A 15,101-nucleotide genomic window follows, 5' to 3' on the forward strand; every position below is an offset into this window, starting at 1 on the left:
GTCTGCAGTGTTAGGGGCCATCCATAATCTTCAACTGGTTTTTTTTTTTTTTTTTTGGCTGCCACGTGGTATGCAGGATCTTAGTTCCCCGACCAGGGATCGAACTCTTGCACTCTGTATTGGGAGTGCAGAGTCTCAACCACTGGACCACCAGGGAAGTCCCTGGATCATTTTTTAATTAGAGGTGATTTACATTTTGAAAGGGTCACTCTGGTTGCTGGGGGGGGAAAGGGGTCCCAGGGTTTCAAGGACTGAAGGATAGCCATGCAGCAAAGCACTTGCTGCCATGCCTGGCACACAGTGATTACTCAATAAATATTAGCACTTATTGTTGTTGTTGTTACTAGAGCTGTGTGTGGGGGACCCAAGTCCTGAGCTCGGAGCCATTTTCTGGCCAGGGCATTCTCCTCCCTTCTCCTCTGCCCTTGGAGGAGACGTCGTCAGTGCCCCATGGCTCTGGGAGGCATGTTCAGGAATGCGGCAGCCATCTATTTGCACCTGGTGGGGCCCTTCCGGGGAAAGAAGTCTGGAGCTTCGCTCGCCCGGTGTTTGCATCAGACTGTAAGTGCCCTAGCCCCTCGTGCTCTGCTGCTTGCATGCCCCAGGGCTCCTGGGATCTGGCTTGGTTCTGGCTTCAAAGCTGTGCATGAGCCTCCTCTTTCAGGAGGCCTTCTCTGACTGCAGCCTGGGTGTGGGCCTCTCCCTTGCCTTTGCTTCTAATCTAGAACTTGTAGCTATGCATCTGAATGGTCTCCTTGGAGCTGCTGCCTCCCCATCACCCCCTGTGCCCAGCCCAGTGTTTGATACACAGTAGGTGCTTCATAAATGTTGGCTGAATAAATACATTATGCATACGCTCAAGAACAGGCACTGATTCCTCACTTATCCAAGTAGTGTGTGACATACTCAAAGGTCACTCCATTGAGCACCCCAAGTTTCTAGAGTCCCCCCTTTTGTATCTTCTTCCTAAACTCATTCAACTCCATCCACCCCCTTTGCTCTCTCTCTGTGCCCCTGCACCTCTCTACTCCTTCGCCCACCCCAGCCCTCCTCAAACTCCCTCACCCCAACCTCTACCCACCCATCCCCACTGCCCCGACTCATCTTCACTTTATTTTTTTAAATATGATGCGTACCCGATTCAAACGTAATTCCTTATATCATTGAACCTATAATGCCATCAATATTAAGATGCACTGTTATTTTATGGACTAGTAAGTGGGGAAATTGCCAATTAAACTCGTGCTATAGATTCTAAGACACATCCGAAAGTGCAATGTGCAAAAAATACACATATCAGAATCAATCAAATATGGTATGCTCTCCATACAAGAAACTTAGAAACATAGAAAAGTACACTTGTAATTGAATCGCCTATAATTCCACCACTCAGAGAGACCCTTTCTTAACATTTGGTATGTTTCCTTCTAAATTTTTTTTCTATTCACATATGGTCATAGAAAAAAATATATACATACAAATATATATTAGGGTATATTTTTTAAAATATAATCATCCCGTACATGCTATTTTGTAGCCTGTTTTATTGATATTGGTATATCACATTTACAAACATGCCTCTAAAATGTAATTTTCTCCCACATTTTTTAATCATAAAAATAAAACATTTATTTTAGAAAATCTGGAAAATAAGAAAATTATAAGGAAGAGAAGAAAAATATCTGTTAACTAACCAACCAAAGATAATCACTGCTGACTAACATTTTGGTGATAACATGGTTTTCCCTGGCAGGGATCACGCTCTCATTTTTAACTATTTTGACATGTTCTGAGTGCCAGGCCTGGTGAGAGGTGTCAGGGATTCCGTGAAGGGACAGGGCTGCTAATGTTAGCAAAGCACCTACTAGGTGTCAGCCCCGTGCTGGGCTCTCTGCAAATCATTCCCATCAGCAAGACTCCCAGGTGATGGAAAAGCCTGGCCCGTAGACAGACGGTCCCCTTGCCCTTCTCCAGGGCAGGGGCCAGACGCTAGGAGCCCTGCTGTTGCCACCACCCTGACCAGGGTCCTGTCCAGCTCCTCCTCCAACCTTAGGGAAGCCCCTGAGCCTCTTTGAGCTTCAGTGTCCTCATCTTTAGAAAAGGGGATTATCCTGGTCCCTCTGATAGGCGTGCTGTGGGGACTAAGACCATGAGGAACAGTGGGGGCTCACTGTTAGATACAGCTGTGGCTCCACCCCCTGCCAGCCGCCTGAGACTCCAAGCCACAGGACCAGGAGGCTGGGAGGGACCACGGAGACTATGCCCCTATTATACTGATGGAGAGACTGAGGCCAGGGGAGCTAAAGCACCTGTGCAATGTCACCCGGCCAAGGCGGGCTTAGGACCTGGGTTTGGTGGTTCTCAGGCCTGGCCAGTGCCTGCACACCTGCGGGTGAGGGGGAAGCTGGCCTGGAAGGAACATAGGGAAGGGGAGGGGAGGTCCCCTGAGCCCCTCAGGACCGAGCAAGTGTCCTCTTTCCCTGAGTCAGAACGTGGCCTCGTCTCAAACAGGCCTGAGTCTGAGTGTATCTGTTGTATGACCTTGAACACATCCCTCTCCCCGCTCCCCCTCCTCCATCTTCTCATCTGTAAAACGGGACCAGCCAGGTGGTCCTGAGAAGTCAAAGGAAGAGCTTAGCGAGAAGCCGCTGCGGTCACTGTCGCCACGATCCTTCCCCTGCTCTGCTGTCCCCCTTCCTCCTGCTCCTCCTCCTCGGTCCCAGCCCCTCCTGAGTCAAACTTTAACCTCATGGAATCCAGGCAGTGTGCCAGGACACGTGGACCCTGGGCTGGCAGGTGGGCGAGTCCAGGCTGCTGGAGTGGGAGGAGCTGGGCGGGGCGGCGGGAGACCCCGCCCCGCTGTCTTGTCTGGGAGCCCTGCTCTCCGCCTCCCGCCCGGAGGAGTGGACACCAAGGCTGTGGCCCCAGAGAAGCTGCCTCCCGGGCAGGCCCAGGCTGCTGGGCCTCCACCACTGACCCTCCGTTTGCTCTGTCTTCAGCTCGTCATGACCAAACGGCTGCAGGCTCGAAGGCTGGACGGGATCGACCACAACCCATGGTGAGCTGGGCGGGGCTGGGGAGGGGTGTGGGGGTCCCCTGGGCTCAAGGGCAGGGCAGGGCTGGCGGTCCCTGGATTGGCAGTAACTCAGTGGTACCCAGGACGGCCGCGCACTCGGACGGGGGGAGATTTGTAGCCGCAGCTCCTGAGAGGTGAGACCCCCAGCAGCCAGCTTAGGTTCAGATCTCAGCCTCGCCCTGCTTGGCTGTGGCATTTGGGGCCGGTGACTCGCCTGCTCTGAGCCTCAGTTTCCCATCTGGGAAATGGAGGTAATTCCGTTTCCCTTGAAGGGCCTGGGAGGATGAGGTGACATACTGTGTGAGCGATATCCATCACCCAGGCATTACCCAGGCACCAGGCTGAGGGCTTTCCAGGGATTCTTTCATTTCACACTTAGTACAGAACAAGCTAAGCTAAGGAATATAAGAAGGTAAGACACGGGCAGCCCCTCACCAGCACTTGCAGAGGTTAACATCTTTTCTTTATTGACCTATTCTAAATATGAGAGGCATATGTGCCCCTTGTCACCCGTGATTCGATGGATGCAATGGAAGATGTGTGAGAAAGATTTAATGACCTTCCCGTGTCCCCCCAACCCCCGCTCCTGGCCCGCTCTACCTTTGGCCAAGGGCATTGAGCCACCTCTATATGTTAAAAAAAAAAAAAAAAAAATCATTGGCTGTTGTTTTTACCAAAAAGAGAACCATTTTTTCTTTCAAACTCCCCTGTTGTTCAGCACTTTGTGTTTTGCAAAAATCTTCCACCTCCATCTTCTCCTCTGATGCTCCATGGTGTTTGGGATGGGGGAGCTGGGCCCAAAGGCCCTATAGGGTCCAGCTGCCCTCTAGGTTGGGCCTCCAGGGTCCTGTTCCCCAGGCTGCCATGCTCTGTCCTCTCTGTGAGGCAGGTGGGCAGGCTTGTGGCCCATTGTGCAGATAAGGTAAAGTCCAACTCCGAAGGAGGAGATGACTGGCTGGGAGAGACAGGAAGAATCTTTCCTGACTCACAGGCCCAGCAGACTCTTGAACCTGTCACACCTATTGTACAGAAGGAAGGACTGAGGCCAGGAGAGGCTAAGTCTCATGCGAATGCAGGGCAGAGCAGGAGCTGGCCTGGGAGGAAAGCACGGGACAGGAGAGGGGTGCCAGGAGGGATGAGGGCCGTGAAAGTTCCCAGGTTCCTGCTGACCCCAGGGTGGTGGCCTGAGGATCAGGACCCTAGAGGCTCAACCTACAGGGCAGCTGGTCTCCGTAGGGTATTTGAGCCTGGCTCCCCTGTCCCAGCCACCATGGAACATCCACCGCCTGATTTTGCTTCTCAGCTCTGCCTTAGCGACTGTGTGACTCTGGACAGGTCACTGGCCTCTCTGAGCTTCAGCAACTCTGTGTCTTCAGAGACATTGTGGCGCTCTGGAGAGAAAATGACCAATTTTAGACATAGTGATACTTATTGTTACGCAAATTCAACTCCACCCAGCCTGACCCCTCTGTCCCCAACCAACCTGGAACCACATACCAGCCTCTTCAGCCTCTCAGCCTCTCTTCCAGTTTCCCTGAACAGGTAGCCACTAGGCAGGGCCAGAAGAAAGGTGGTCAGGGGCCAGAGATGGCAGATGGCAGGCCCCAGTCTGTCCAGGGTAATCGTCAAGAGCAGAACTGGTGCTTCAGACAGATATGGACTCAAAGGTTGGCAGTGCTAACTGGGAGACGTTGGGCAAGTCGCCCGAACCCCAGCTTCTCCATCCCCGCTGTGATCAAGGAGCAGAACATGCCTCATAGACTATCAGAGATGATGTGAGCAAGCATTTCAAAGTGTGGTGCTGCTGAGAGACACATGAACGGGTCTTGAAATCTATTTCGGGGCTCTCAACAAGTATTTCTAAAGACTAGAGTAGGATAGGATGGGAAATACTGCAGTGGATCACACCGGAAGGAGAAAGTTGAGTCCATCTTTGTGCTCTACAGAGTTTGGGATGTAAAAGTGATTTCTTACTATGGATCATGGTGGAAAGTTGGAAAGCCCCTGGGCTAAGACATGTGATCAGCATGGAACCAGTTATGACCACAAACAGATCTCCAGACCAGGGTGGATTCTGATTATCCAGTTTTTCTAGAAGGAGCCCAATGCCTTGCTCACCCTTCCCCGGAAGCAAGCGGAAGTCCAGGTCGTGGTGGAGGGTTGGGCTGGTACCCACTCTCTGTTTGTTGCCCAGGGTGGAGTTTGTCAAACTGGCCAGTGAGTCTGATGTCGTGAACTTGGGCCAAGGCTTCCCAGACTTCCCACCCCCAGACTTTGCCGTGGAAGCCTTTCAGCACGCCGTCAGTGGGGACTTCATGCTCAACCAGTACACAAAGGCATTTGTGAGTCTACCATCCCCTCTGGGGGGTCCCTGGACATGGGCCTCTGAGGAGGTCCTGGGGGAGGACGGAGCAGATCTTTTTGGGCAGCAGGCCCATCTGAGTGTCAGGGTTCATGGGGCAGAACCCCGGGAATTCAGTCTGGCCATGGTTCAGTGTTCACTGACTGTCTCCTTTGTTCCAGGCCCTGGGACAGTTTATGGTCTGGGGGAAAGACAGATACAAAAGCATGAGCCAGGAGCTCATGGTCTAGTGGGAAAAGCAGACCAAAAACCAAAACAAAAGCAGAAAACAAAGGTAGCTGATATGCTGTGATGGAGGAGAATGGGGTGCTTGGGAGCAGGAAGGAGGGAATGAGACCTGGGAGATCAGGGAAGGCTTTCTGAAGGAGGTGACACCTAAGCTTAACCCTGAAAGACAGGCTGCTGATTGTTTTGACTCTAAATCTGAAGTCTCTCTGTAAAGAACCACAGAGTAAATATTTGCCCCCTTGGAGTAGTTTCTTAAACTTTGGTGTGCATCTCATCGCCCCGGGGGAAAGTTCCCTCAGAGATAACCACTGCTAACAGTTTGCTACTTTGCTGAGTGATTAGACTTTTGAACTTTTAACTTTTATAAATTTATTTATTTTATTTTTGGCTGCGTTGGGTCTTCATTGCTGCACCTGGGCCCTCTCTAGTTGCAGCAAGCAGGGACCACTCCTCGTTGCCATGCACAGGCTTCTCACTGTGGCGGCCTCTCTTGTTGCGGAGCACGGGCTCTAGGCGTGTGGGCTTCAGTAGTAGTGGCACGCAAGCTCAGTAGTTGTGGCTCATGGGCTCTAGAGCGCAGGCTCAGTAGTTGTGGTGCATGGGCCCAGTTGCTCCGCGGCATGTGGGATCCTCCCGGACCAGGGCCCAAACCCGTGTCCCCCGCATTTGCAGGTGGACTCTCAACCACTGCACCACCAGGGAAGTCCCCTGAACTTTTAACTTTTAAAAATGCTTGTATAGGGCTTCCCTGGTGGCACAGTGGTTGAGAGTCCGCCTGCCGATGCGGGGGACGCAGGTTCGTGCCCCGGTCTGGGAGGATCCCACATGCCGCGGAGCGGCTGGGCCTGTGAGCCGTGGCCGCTGGGCCTGCGCGTCCGGAGCCTGTGCTCCGCAGGGGGAGAGGCCGCAACAGTGAGAGGCCCCCCTACCGCGAAAAAAAAAAAAAAATGCTTGTATAAACACACACACATTCACATGCCCACTCATGAGATTTGCGTTTCTTAACACAAATGGACTCATACTCTAAGTAATGTTCTATAACTTGTTTCACTAAATAGTATGACATAGGCATCTTTCCATGTCAAAACAGTCTCATTCTTTTTTTTTAAATTTATTTTTTATTGAAGTATAGTTGAATTACAATGTTGTGTTAATTACTGCTGTACAGCAAAGTGACTCAGACATACATTCTTTTTCATATTCTTTTCCATTATGGTTGATCACAGGGTATTGAATATAGTTCCCTGTGCTATACAGTAGGACCTTGTTGTCTATCCATTCTGTATATACCAGTTTGCATCTGCTAATCCCAAACTCCCCATCCAACCCTCTCCCATCCCCCTCCCCCTTGGCAACCACCAGTCTGTTCTCTATGTCCCTGATTCTGTTTCTGTTTCATAGATAGGTTCATTTGTATCATATTTTATATTCCACATATAAGTGATATCATATGATATTTGTCTTTCTCTTTGTGACTTACTTCACTTAGTATGATAACCTCTAGTTGCATCCATGTTGCTGCAAATGGCATTATTTCATTCTTTTTCATAGCTGAGTAGTATTCTATTGTGTATATGTACCCCATTAGCCTCATTCTTTTTTTTTTTTTTTTTTTTTTGCGGTACGCGGGCCTCTCACTGTTGTGGCCTCTCCTGTTGTGGAGCACAGGCTCCAGACGCGCAGGCTCAGCGGCCATGGCTCACGGGCCTAGCAGCTCCGCGGCATGTGGGACCTTCCCAGACCAGGGCACGAACCCGTGTCCCCTGCATCGGCAGGCGGATTCTCAACCACTGCGCCACCAGGGAAGCCCTAGCCTCATTCTTTTTGATGGCTGCATAGTATCCGATTGCCTAGATGTGCCATAAGCTATTTACCCAGCCCTACACTGATGATCTTGTTTGGCTATCTCACTATTAAGCAATGCCACAGTGAATATCTCTTTGTGTATCCCTTTGTACACATGTGAATATTTCTCTCAGATATATCCCAAGAAGTAAAACTAGAGAATCAAAGGGTGTAAGCATTTCAGCCTGTGCTGGATATTGTCAAATTGCCGTCTGGTAAGGTTTACTCACATACCCACCAACAGGCTGGTCTCAGAGCTGGCAGGAATGTTCATTCTTTTCATGTATATATTGGGCCTCAGGACTTTTTCTTTCATGCCTGACCTCGTTTTTTTCATTTGGGTGTATATCTTTGTCTTATTGCTTTGAAAGAGCTCTTTATATATTAAATATCTTATTTCTTTCTCTTATGTTGCAGTGTTCCTCTCTTTGTCTTTTAACTTTGCTCATGGGATATTTTGGTATAGAGAAATTTTTCATTTTTATGTAGTCAATTCTGGTTTAGTGAATTATTTAGTTAAGTTCTAGACCTTAGGTTTCAGTCCCTTGGCTTAGCCTGGAGTGTTTTATAAGTGTCCTCAGCAAACAAGCGTACAGATCCAATCTTCCTCTCAAAGTGGGGTGCTTCCAAAGCTGCAACATAAAGTCCTATTCCTGCACTTCAACTGGCATGACCTTGGGCAAGTCATTTTCTTTCTCTGGGTCACTGTTTTTCTACCAGTCAAATGGTGGGGATCAAATAATACCTCTTTTGTAAGGCTGCCAAGAGGATTAGATGGCACAAAAGTGCTTCTTAAACTTAGAGGGAGGTGTTTAAAGTGTGGAGTTGCTGCTATTTTGAGGGCTCCGTTGCACTGTGCTCCATGAAGGCATGCACTCTGTCTGGTTTCCCACTGATCCCAGCCCTGGATGCTGGGCCTGGCACAGAGCAGGCTTTATGGCATGTGCTGGCGATGGAGATGAAAGAACTCACCCCACAGGAACTGACTCTGCCCCAAGGCTTGCTGCTGGAAGATGCTAGAATTGCCTGGATGCATCTGAGTGGGAGGGTGGGCCCAGGCTGAACCAGGCCACTGACCCCTGCTGTCCCGGCAGGGTTACCCACCCCTGACGAAGATCCTGGCCAGTTTCTTTGGGAAGTTGCTGGGACAGGACATAGACCCGCTCAAGAACGTGCTGGTGACTGTGGGTGCCTATGGGGCCCTGTTCACAGCATTCCAGGCCCTGGTGGACGAAGGAGACGAGGTGAGTGGGCAAGGCCAGGGCTGGGTTGGGGTGAAGGGTCAGGGTGGTGCCGACCCCAGCCAATCTGATCCTTGTACCAGGTCATCATCATCGAGCCCTTTTTTGACTGTTATGAGCCCATGACATTGATGGCAGGGGGTCGCCCTGTGTTTGTGTCCCTGAAGCCGGTAAGGATGCTGGCTGGGGTGTGGGTGGGCAGAGGGGTCCAAGGACTGTGCTGGGTTGAACCCTGGGAGGTGGGAAAAAAGGAAGGAAGTGAAGGAGGGCGGTTTCTCCAGGATGAGGAGAGGGGTGTCCAGAGCCCGAGAGGAGAGACAGTGGGGAGAGATACCTGGGGAGAGGAAGGCCGAATTTCTAGAGATGAAAGTCAGGTGGGTAAGTATTGCCACCCCCTCCCACCTCCTCTTGCAGAGACCCAAGCAGGACGGGGAACTGGATTCCAGCAGCAACTGGCAGCTGGACCCCACGGAGCTGGCCAGCAAGTTCACGTCTCGCACCAAAGCCCTTATCCTCAACACACCCAACAACCCTCTGGGAAAGGTACCTGAGAGACCTCCTCCGGGGACCCCTCCAGATTGGCTCACGTCCCTGCTCTGTTACTCTTGTGCTGCCATGGGGCCTCAGTTTCTTTGTCTGTGAAGTGGGAGGACTACCTGCGATGAGCTCTGAGGACCGAAGCTCCCAGGGGTCCCAGGGCCTGGGGCAGGGATCCCCAGGGAAGGTATCAGGCCTTGGGTGGTGGAGTGGGCTGGACACCTCCATGACTTCCCCATGAACCTGGGCCAGTGACTTCACCTCTCCAGTTTCTCATCTGGAAAATGGGAACATGACAGAACTGATGTGAAGGAAGACCCAGGCCTCCATCTGTGTCTCTCCTTTACTGTCACACCATTATCACACTCACAATGCTTCTGACACCAGATATGTGGGTTTTTTTCCCACGCTAAGCAATTCTGTGAGACCAGCTGGGTGTCCCACAAGTCAACTCAATTTAATTCAATTCTGACACTGTCTACCTGGAGATGGCGTCAGATCCCACAGGTTAAGGGCTCAGTCTCACAAGGCTGCCCCCCACCCCACTCCAGACACCAATCACAAGTCCAGGTTGTCACCTGTGCTTCTGACCTATGGTTGTAAATCTGGGGTGCCCACAACCCCCTCCTCGGTTCAATTAATTTGCTAGAGTGGCTCACAGGACTCAGGGAAACACCTACTTACAGTTACCAGTTTATTAAAGGATATGGTAAAGGATACAGATGAACAACCTGATGAAGACATGTAAGGTGAGGTCTGGGAGGTTCCTGAGCACAGGTGCTTCTGTCCCTGTGGAGCTGGGGTGTGTCAACCTCCTGGTACCTGGATGTGCTCACCCACCTGCAAGCTCTCTGAACCCTGTCCTATTGGGATTTTTATGGAGGCTTCAATTATCAGCTCCATTTCCAGCACCTCTGCCCTCTCTGGAGAAAATTCCAAACTTCCAATATGACTTCATCTTTCTGATGATCAGCCCCAATCCAAGAGCCAACTTAGAGTTGCCTCATTAGAACAAAAATGCTTCTAGTGCTCTTTTTTTTTTAATTTATTTATTTTTGGCTGCATTGGGTCTTCGTTGCTGTGTGCAGGCTTTCTCTAGTTGCAGCTAGTGGGGGCTACTCTTTGTTGTGGTGCATGGGCTTCTCATTGCGGTGACTTCTTTTGTTGCGGAGCACAGGCTCTAGGTGCGTGAGCTTCAGTAGCTGCAGCACTCGGGCTCAGTAGTTGTGGCATGCGGACCCTAGAGCGCAGGGGCTTCAGTAGTTGTGGCATGCGGGCCCTAGAGCACGTGCGCTTCAGTAGTTGTGGCATGCGGGCTCAGTAGTTGTGGCTCATGGGCTCTAGAGCTCAGGTTCAGTAGGTGTGGCGCACGGGCTTAGTTGCTCTGCGGCATGTGGGATCTTCCCGGACCAGGGCTCGAACCCATGTCCCCTGCACTGGCAGGCGGATTCTTTTTTTTTTTTTTTTTTTGGTTATAAATCTATTTATTTATTTATTTATTTATTTTTGGCTGTGTTGGGTCTTCATTGCTGTGCATGGGCTTTCTGTAGTTGTGGCGAGCGGTGACTACTCTTTGTTGCCATACGCAGGCTTCTCATTGCGGTGGCTTCTCTTGTTGTGCTTGTGGAGCACAGGTTCTAGGCTCGTGGGCTTCAGTAGTTGTGGCACGAGGGCTCAGTAGTTGTGGCTCACGGGCCCTAGAGCACAGGCTCAGTAGTTGTGGTGCACGGGCCCAGTTGCTCCGCGGCATGTGGGATCTTCCCAGACCAGGGCTTGAAGGCAGGCGGATTCTTAACCACTGCGCCACCAGGGAAGTCCACTTCTATTGCTCTTACCACTTAGTAATTTACAAGGGTTTTAGGAGTTCTGTGCCAGGAATTGGGGCAGATATATATATATATGTATGTGTGTATATATATATGTATATATATATATATATGTATTTTCTGTTATCTCACAACCAACTTCACAGGGCCACTGTTGCAGGGATAGGATGGGGCAGAAAAGCCCTCAGCACCGGCTCTGGCCCTGTCTTTTCATCTCTCTAAGCAGGCCTGTCTGTTTGGGGTTGGTCCCTGCAGGTGTTCTCCAGGGCAGAACTGGAGCTGGTGGCCAGCCTGTGCCAGCAGCATGACGTGGTGTGTATCACCGACGAGGTCTACCAGTGGCTGGTCTACGACGGGTGCCAGCACATCAGCATCGGTGAGCTGAGCCGGCCAGGGTGCCCCCCTTCCCCTGGACGTTTGTGGCAGGGCCTTGAGCCCAATCTGGGTGTCAGCGCAGGCCTGGTGATTAGGACCGAGGGGTCTAGACCCACACAGGTCATGTGACCTGGGGCAGTGACTTCATCTCTCTGAGGACAGGGGAACACAATGGCACCTGCCTCCCAGGGGTGTCATGAGGGTGAGCTCAAATAAGTCCTGGAAGTAGCTTAGCACATAGTGGAGTCCGGAGCGTTGAGAGCCTGAGTGCCTGCTGGGGTCCAGCCACCACCACCCCCTGCCCCCACCCCCATCTCAGCAGCTGCTTTCTTTGGCCTTGGGCAGCCAGCCTCCCTGGCATGTGGGAACGCACCCTGACCATTGGCAGCGCTGGCAAGACCTTTAGTGCCACAGGCTGGAAGGTGAGTCAACGAGGGTGGGGGTGACCCCTCCCTCTACAATCCTTGGTAGGCAAGGCTGGCCTGGGAATCCAGAAAGGGTTTGGTCAGGCCCTGAAGGGCCTCACCCCCTACCTATGTTCCTGGTCCAGGTGGGCTGGGTCCTAGGCCCGGACAGTCTCCTGAAGCACCTGCGCACTGTGCACCAGAACTCCATCTTCCACTGTCCCACACAGGGCCAGGTGAGGTGGGGGCAGGACCCGCCCCGCCGGGAGGGGCATGGGGCAAGAAAGGAGTTCGGGCTGGCTCCAAGGTCAGGTCACACCTGACCTGCTTGTCCCCCCGCCCTACCCAGGCTGCAGTAGCCCAGAGCTTTGAGCGGGAGCAGCTGCACTTCGGCCAACCCAGCAGCTACTTTGTGCAGCTCCCACAGGCCATACAGCGCTGCCGTGACCACATGATACAAAGCCTGCAGTCTGTAGGCCTGAGGCCCGTGATCCCCCAGGGCGGCTACTTCCTCATCACAGACATCTCGGAATTCAGTGAGTGGGACTGGCCGGGCTGGGCCAGGTACAGGGCCCTGGAGGCTGCCCGGGGCTCAGCCTGGCCTCTGTCCCCAGAGACCAAAATGCCCAACTTGCCTGGAGCTGCAGATGAGCCTTATGACAGACGCTTCGTCAAGTGGATGATCAAGAACAAGGTGGGCTGGGCCTCTGCCAGGGCCGCTGTGTATGTTTTACAGGCTGTGCACTGCTAAGGGTGCCTGACCAGGGGGCTGATGCACCAAAATCCAGCCAATCCTCTGCCTTGAGCCGTGGTACAGGGTTGCATCCACATCAAAGAATGGGGAGGCTGTTTTTAATTTGCTCAAATATGCCTTGTGGGCTGGCAGGCATTCTTGCCCTCTCAGGGCCTCAGTCTTCCCATCTGTACAGTGAGGAGTTGGCCCATTAACTCTGAGGTCCATCCAGCTCAGAGCTATGATTCTAAGACTTATTTCTTTTTTTGTTTGTTTGTGGGGGTTTTTTTGTTTTTTGTTTTGGCCATGCCACATGGTTTACAGGATCTTAGTTCCCCGACCAGGGATTGAACCCGCGCCCTCAGCAGTGAAAGCGCACAGTCCTAACCACTGGACCGCCAGGGAATTCCCTGGGACTTATTTATTCTATGGCTCTGCTCTGACCTGCCACATGATCTTCCCTGCTCTCAGCCTCCCTCTCCCTTCTGTACATAAGGAGGGACTTGGAATGATGATTTGGGATGCTTTTCCTCTGACCCTGATGCAGCACTGGGAGGTGCTGCATTGAAGCTAATTTGCCTTCTCCTGTCTCATCACGGGAACATCTCTGACCCCCTGGAGCCCCCCAGAGGCCTGCTGGGCTGTGGGGCCGCTGAGGCATGGGCTTCCTCCTCCACAGGGCTTGATGGCCATCCCGGTCTCCATCTTCTGCAGCGTGCCACATCAAAAGCTCTTTGACCACTATATCCGCTTCTGTTTCATGAAGGTAAAGGACAGGCCTGGGGGAGGGAAGACCTCCCCAAGCCTCCCCAGGCCTCCTGCGGGTGTGGGGAGAGGGGTAGGACCAATCTGTGTTGGTGCAGGATGAATCCACGCTCCAGGCCATGGACGAGAAGCTACAGAAGTGGAATGATGAGCTCAGGCCCTGACATCACCCCCTGGGCCCTGCATTGCCTGGTCCCTGCACACTCTGCAGGGCTCTGTCTTTGTCCAGGTTTCAGCCATTCCCAGGTTGGGGGTAGATGGTACTGGAGGATCTCTTCTCTGTAACACAGAATAACCTCAGGGAAGAGCCCCCCTTTTGGTCTTGGGGGAGTCAGGAGCACTTCCCCATGATGCATAGCTATGTTCCTGTTGCAGAGGTGAAGGAGGCCTGACCGGTGCCTCTCCCTGGTCCTCCCTGTGCTGGGCTATATGGTCTTGGGACCCTCTGGCCTCCCCAGACTCAGCTGGGACTCAGAGGGCAGAGTTCAATAGTGTACTGGCCTTGGGTCTCAGCCCTGGCCCCAGCCTTGCACTGGCCCCAGCCAGGCCTCAGGCATCCCTCCCTTTCCTTATCTAAGCTTGATTTTGGGAAGTTGCCCTTAGGCTTGGCTCTTCAAGCCAGTACTTTTGCCCATAATAAAGTTTTAAGTTATTCAAACTGTTATTGGCTGCTTCTCTCTGCTTCACACCCTGGTGCTGATTGCAGATGGGGGCTTAGTCAGAATGGAAGGCACCTCCCACCTCCCTAAACCTCAGATCCCAGACTCTCTTTGTACACATGTGTTTTTTTTTGTTTTGTTTTGTTTTAAGATGTTGGGGGTAGGAGTTTATTAATTAATTTATTTATTTTTGCTGTGTTGGGTGTTCGTTTCTGTGCGAGGGCTTTCTCTAGTTGTGGCAAGTGGGGGCCACTCTTCGTCGCGGTGCGCGGGCCTCTCACTATCGCGGCCTCTTGTTGTGGAGCACAGGCTCTAGATGCGCAGGCTCAGCAGTTGTAGCTCACGGGCCCAGTTGCTCCGCGGCATGTGGGATCCTCCCAGACCAAGGCTTGAACCCGTGTCCCCTGCATTAGCAGGCAGATTCTCAACCACTGCGCCACCAGGGAAGCCCTACAAATGTGTTTTGAGTCCCAAAGAAGGGCAGGAACTTGGACCTTGTCTGAGGCCACCCAGTTAGTTAATGGTGAAACCAGGCCTAGGGGCTCAGATGGTATGTGTTACCGTTGTTGTTGTTGTTGGTGGTGGTGGTGGTGGTGGTGTGTGTGTGTGTGTGAGTGTGTGTGTGTGAGTGTGTGTGTGATGGGGGCCTCAGCTGAGTGTCTAACAGGGAAGACGCGGACAGTCACACCCCACAGGGATCAGAGTCCAGGCCAGGATTGCCAGGGATTACATAATTAGACAGAAGGGGAAAGGAATGTTTCCCCTAACATTTATTGCTCACCCCTGCATGCCGGGCACTTGGATGCACACCACCTCATTAAAGGACCCTCTGAGACAGGAGTTACTGCCTCCATTTCACAGGTGAGGAAACCGCTTTGGAGGTGAGGGGACTCACCTGAGGCCATCCAGCTGGTAAAAGGTAGAAATGAGATTTGATCCCAGGGGTGGGCCTCCCACTGGAAAGCAACGCAACTCCTGAAATCATTTGGAAGGTGGTGCTGGGGAATTGTCTTGAAGTTGCATTTGCATAGCAAGCTCATGGGTTTTGCT

The 15,101-nt window shown here is 52.1% G+C and overlaps 1 protein-coding gene across 2 annotated transcripts; it reads left to right on the forward strand.

Annotated features, from left to right (window-relative positions):
* Positions 1–450: 450 nt before the first annotated feature.
* On the forward strand, positions 451–13,985 carry LOC307054718 (kynurenine--oxoglutarate transaminase 1; the record flags this gene model as incomplete). 2 transcript variants are annotated; one of them, XM_079706586.1, is made up of 13 exons in its annotated part: positions 451–561; positions 3,000–3,058; positions 5,271–5,418; positions 8,606–8,755; positions 8,836–8,922; positions 9,167–9,295; positions 11,371–11,491; positions 11,836–11,912; positions 12,041–12,130; positions 12,244–12,430; positions 12,509–12,588; positions 13,307–13,393; positions 13,491–13,985. In XM_079706586.1, the coding sequence occupies 13 exons, from the start codon at positions 451–453 to the stop codon at positions 13,554–13,556; spliced, it is 1,392 nt and encodes a 463-aa protein (XP_079562712.1). In that variant the 3' UTR covers positions 13,557–13,985. The 2 variants fall into 2 exon arrangements, with proteins under 2 accessions (XP_079562712.1, XP_079562713.1); XM_079706587.1 differs by lacking the exons at positions 451–561; positions 8,606–8,755 and having other exon boundaries at positions 3,006–3,058.
* Positions 13,986–15,101: the final 1,116 nt, after the last annotated feature.

This window comes from Hyperoodon ampullatus (assembly GCF_949752795.1).
Source record: "Hyperoodon ampullatus genome assembly, chromosome: 6".
Taxonomy (NCBI): Eukaryota; Metazoa; Chordata; class Mammalia; order Artiodactyla; family Ziphiidae; genus Hyperoodon; species Hyperoodon ampullatus.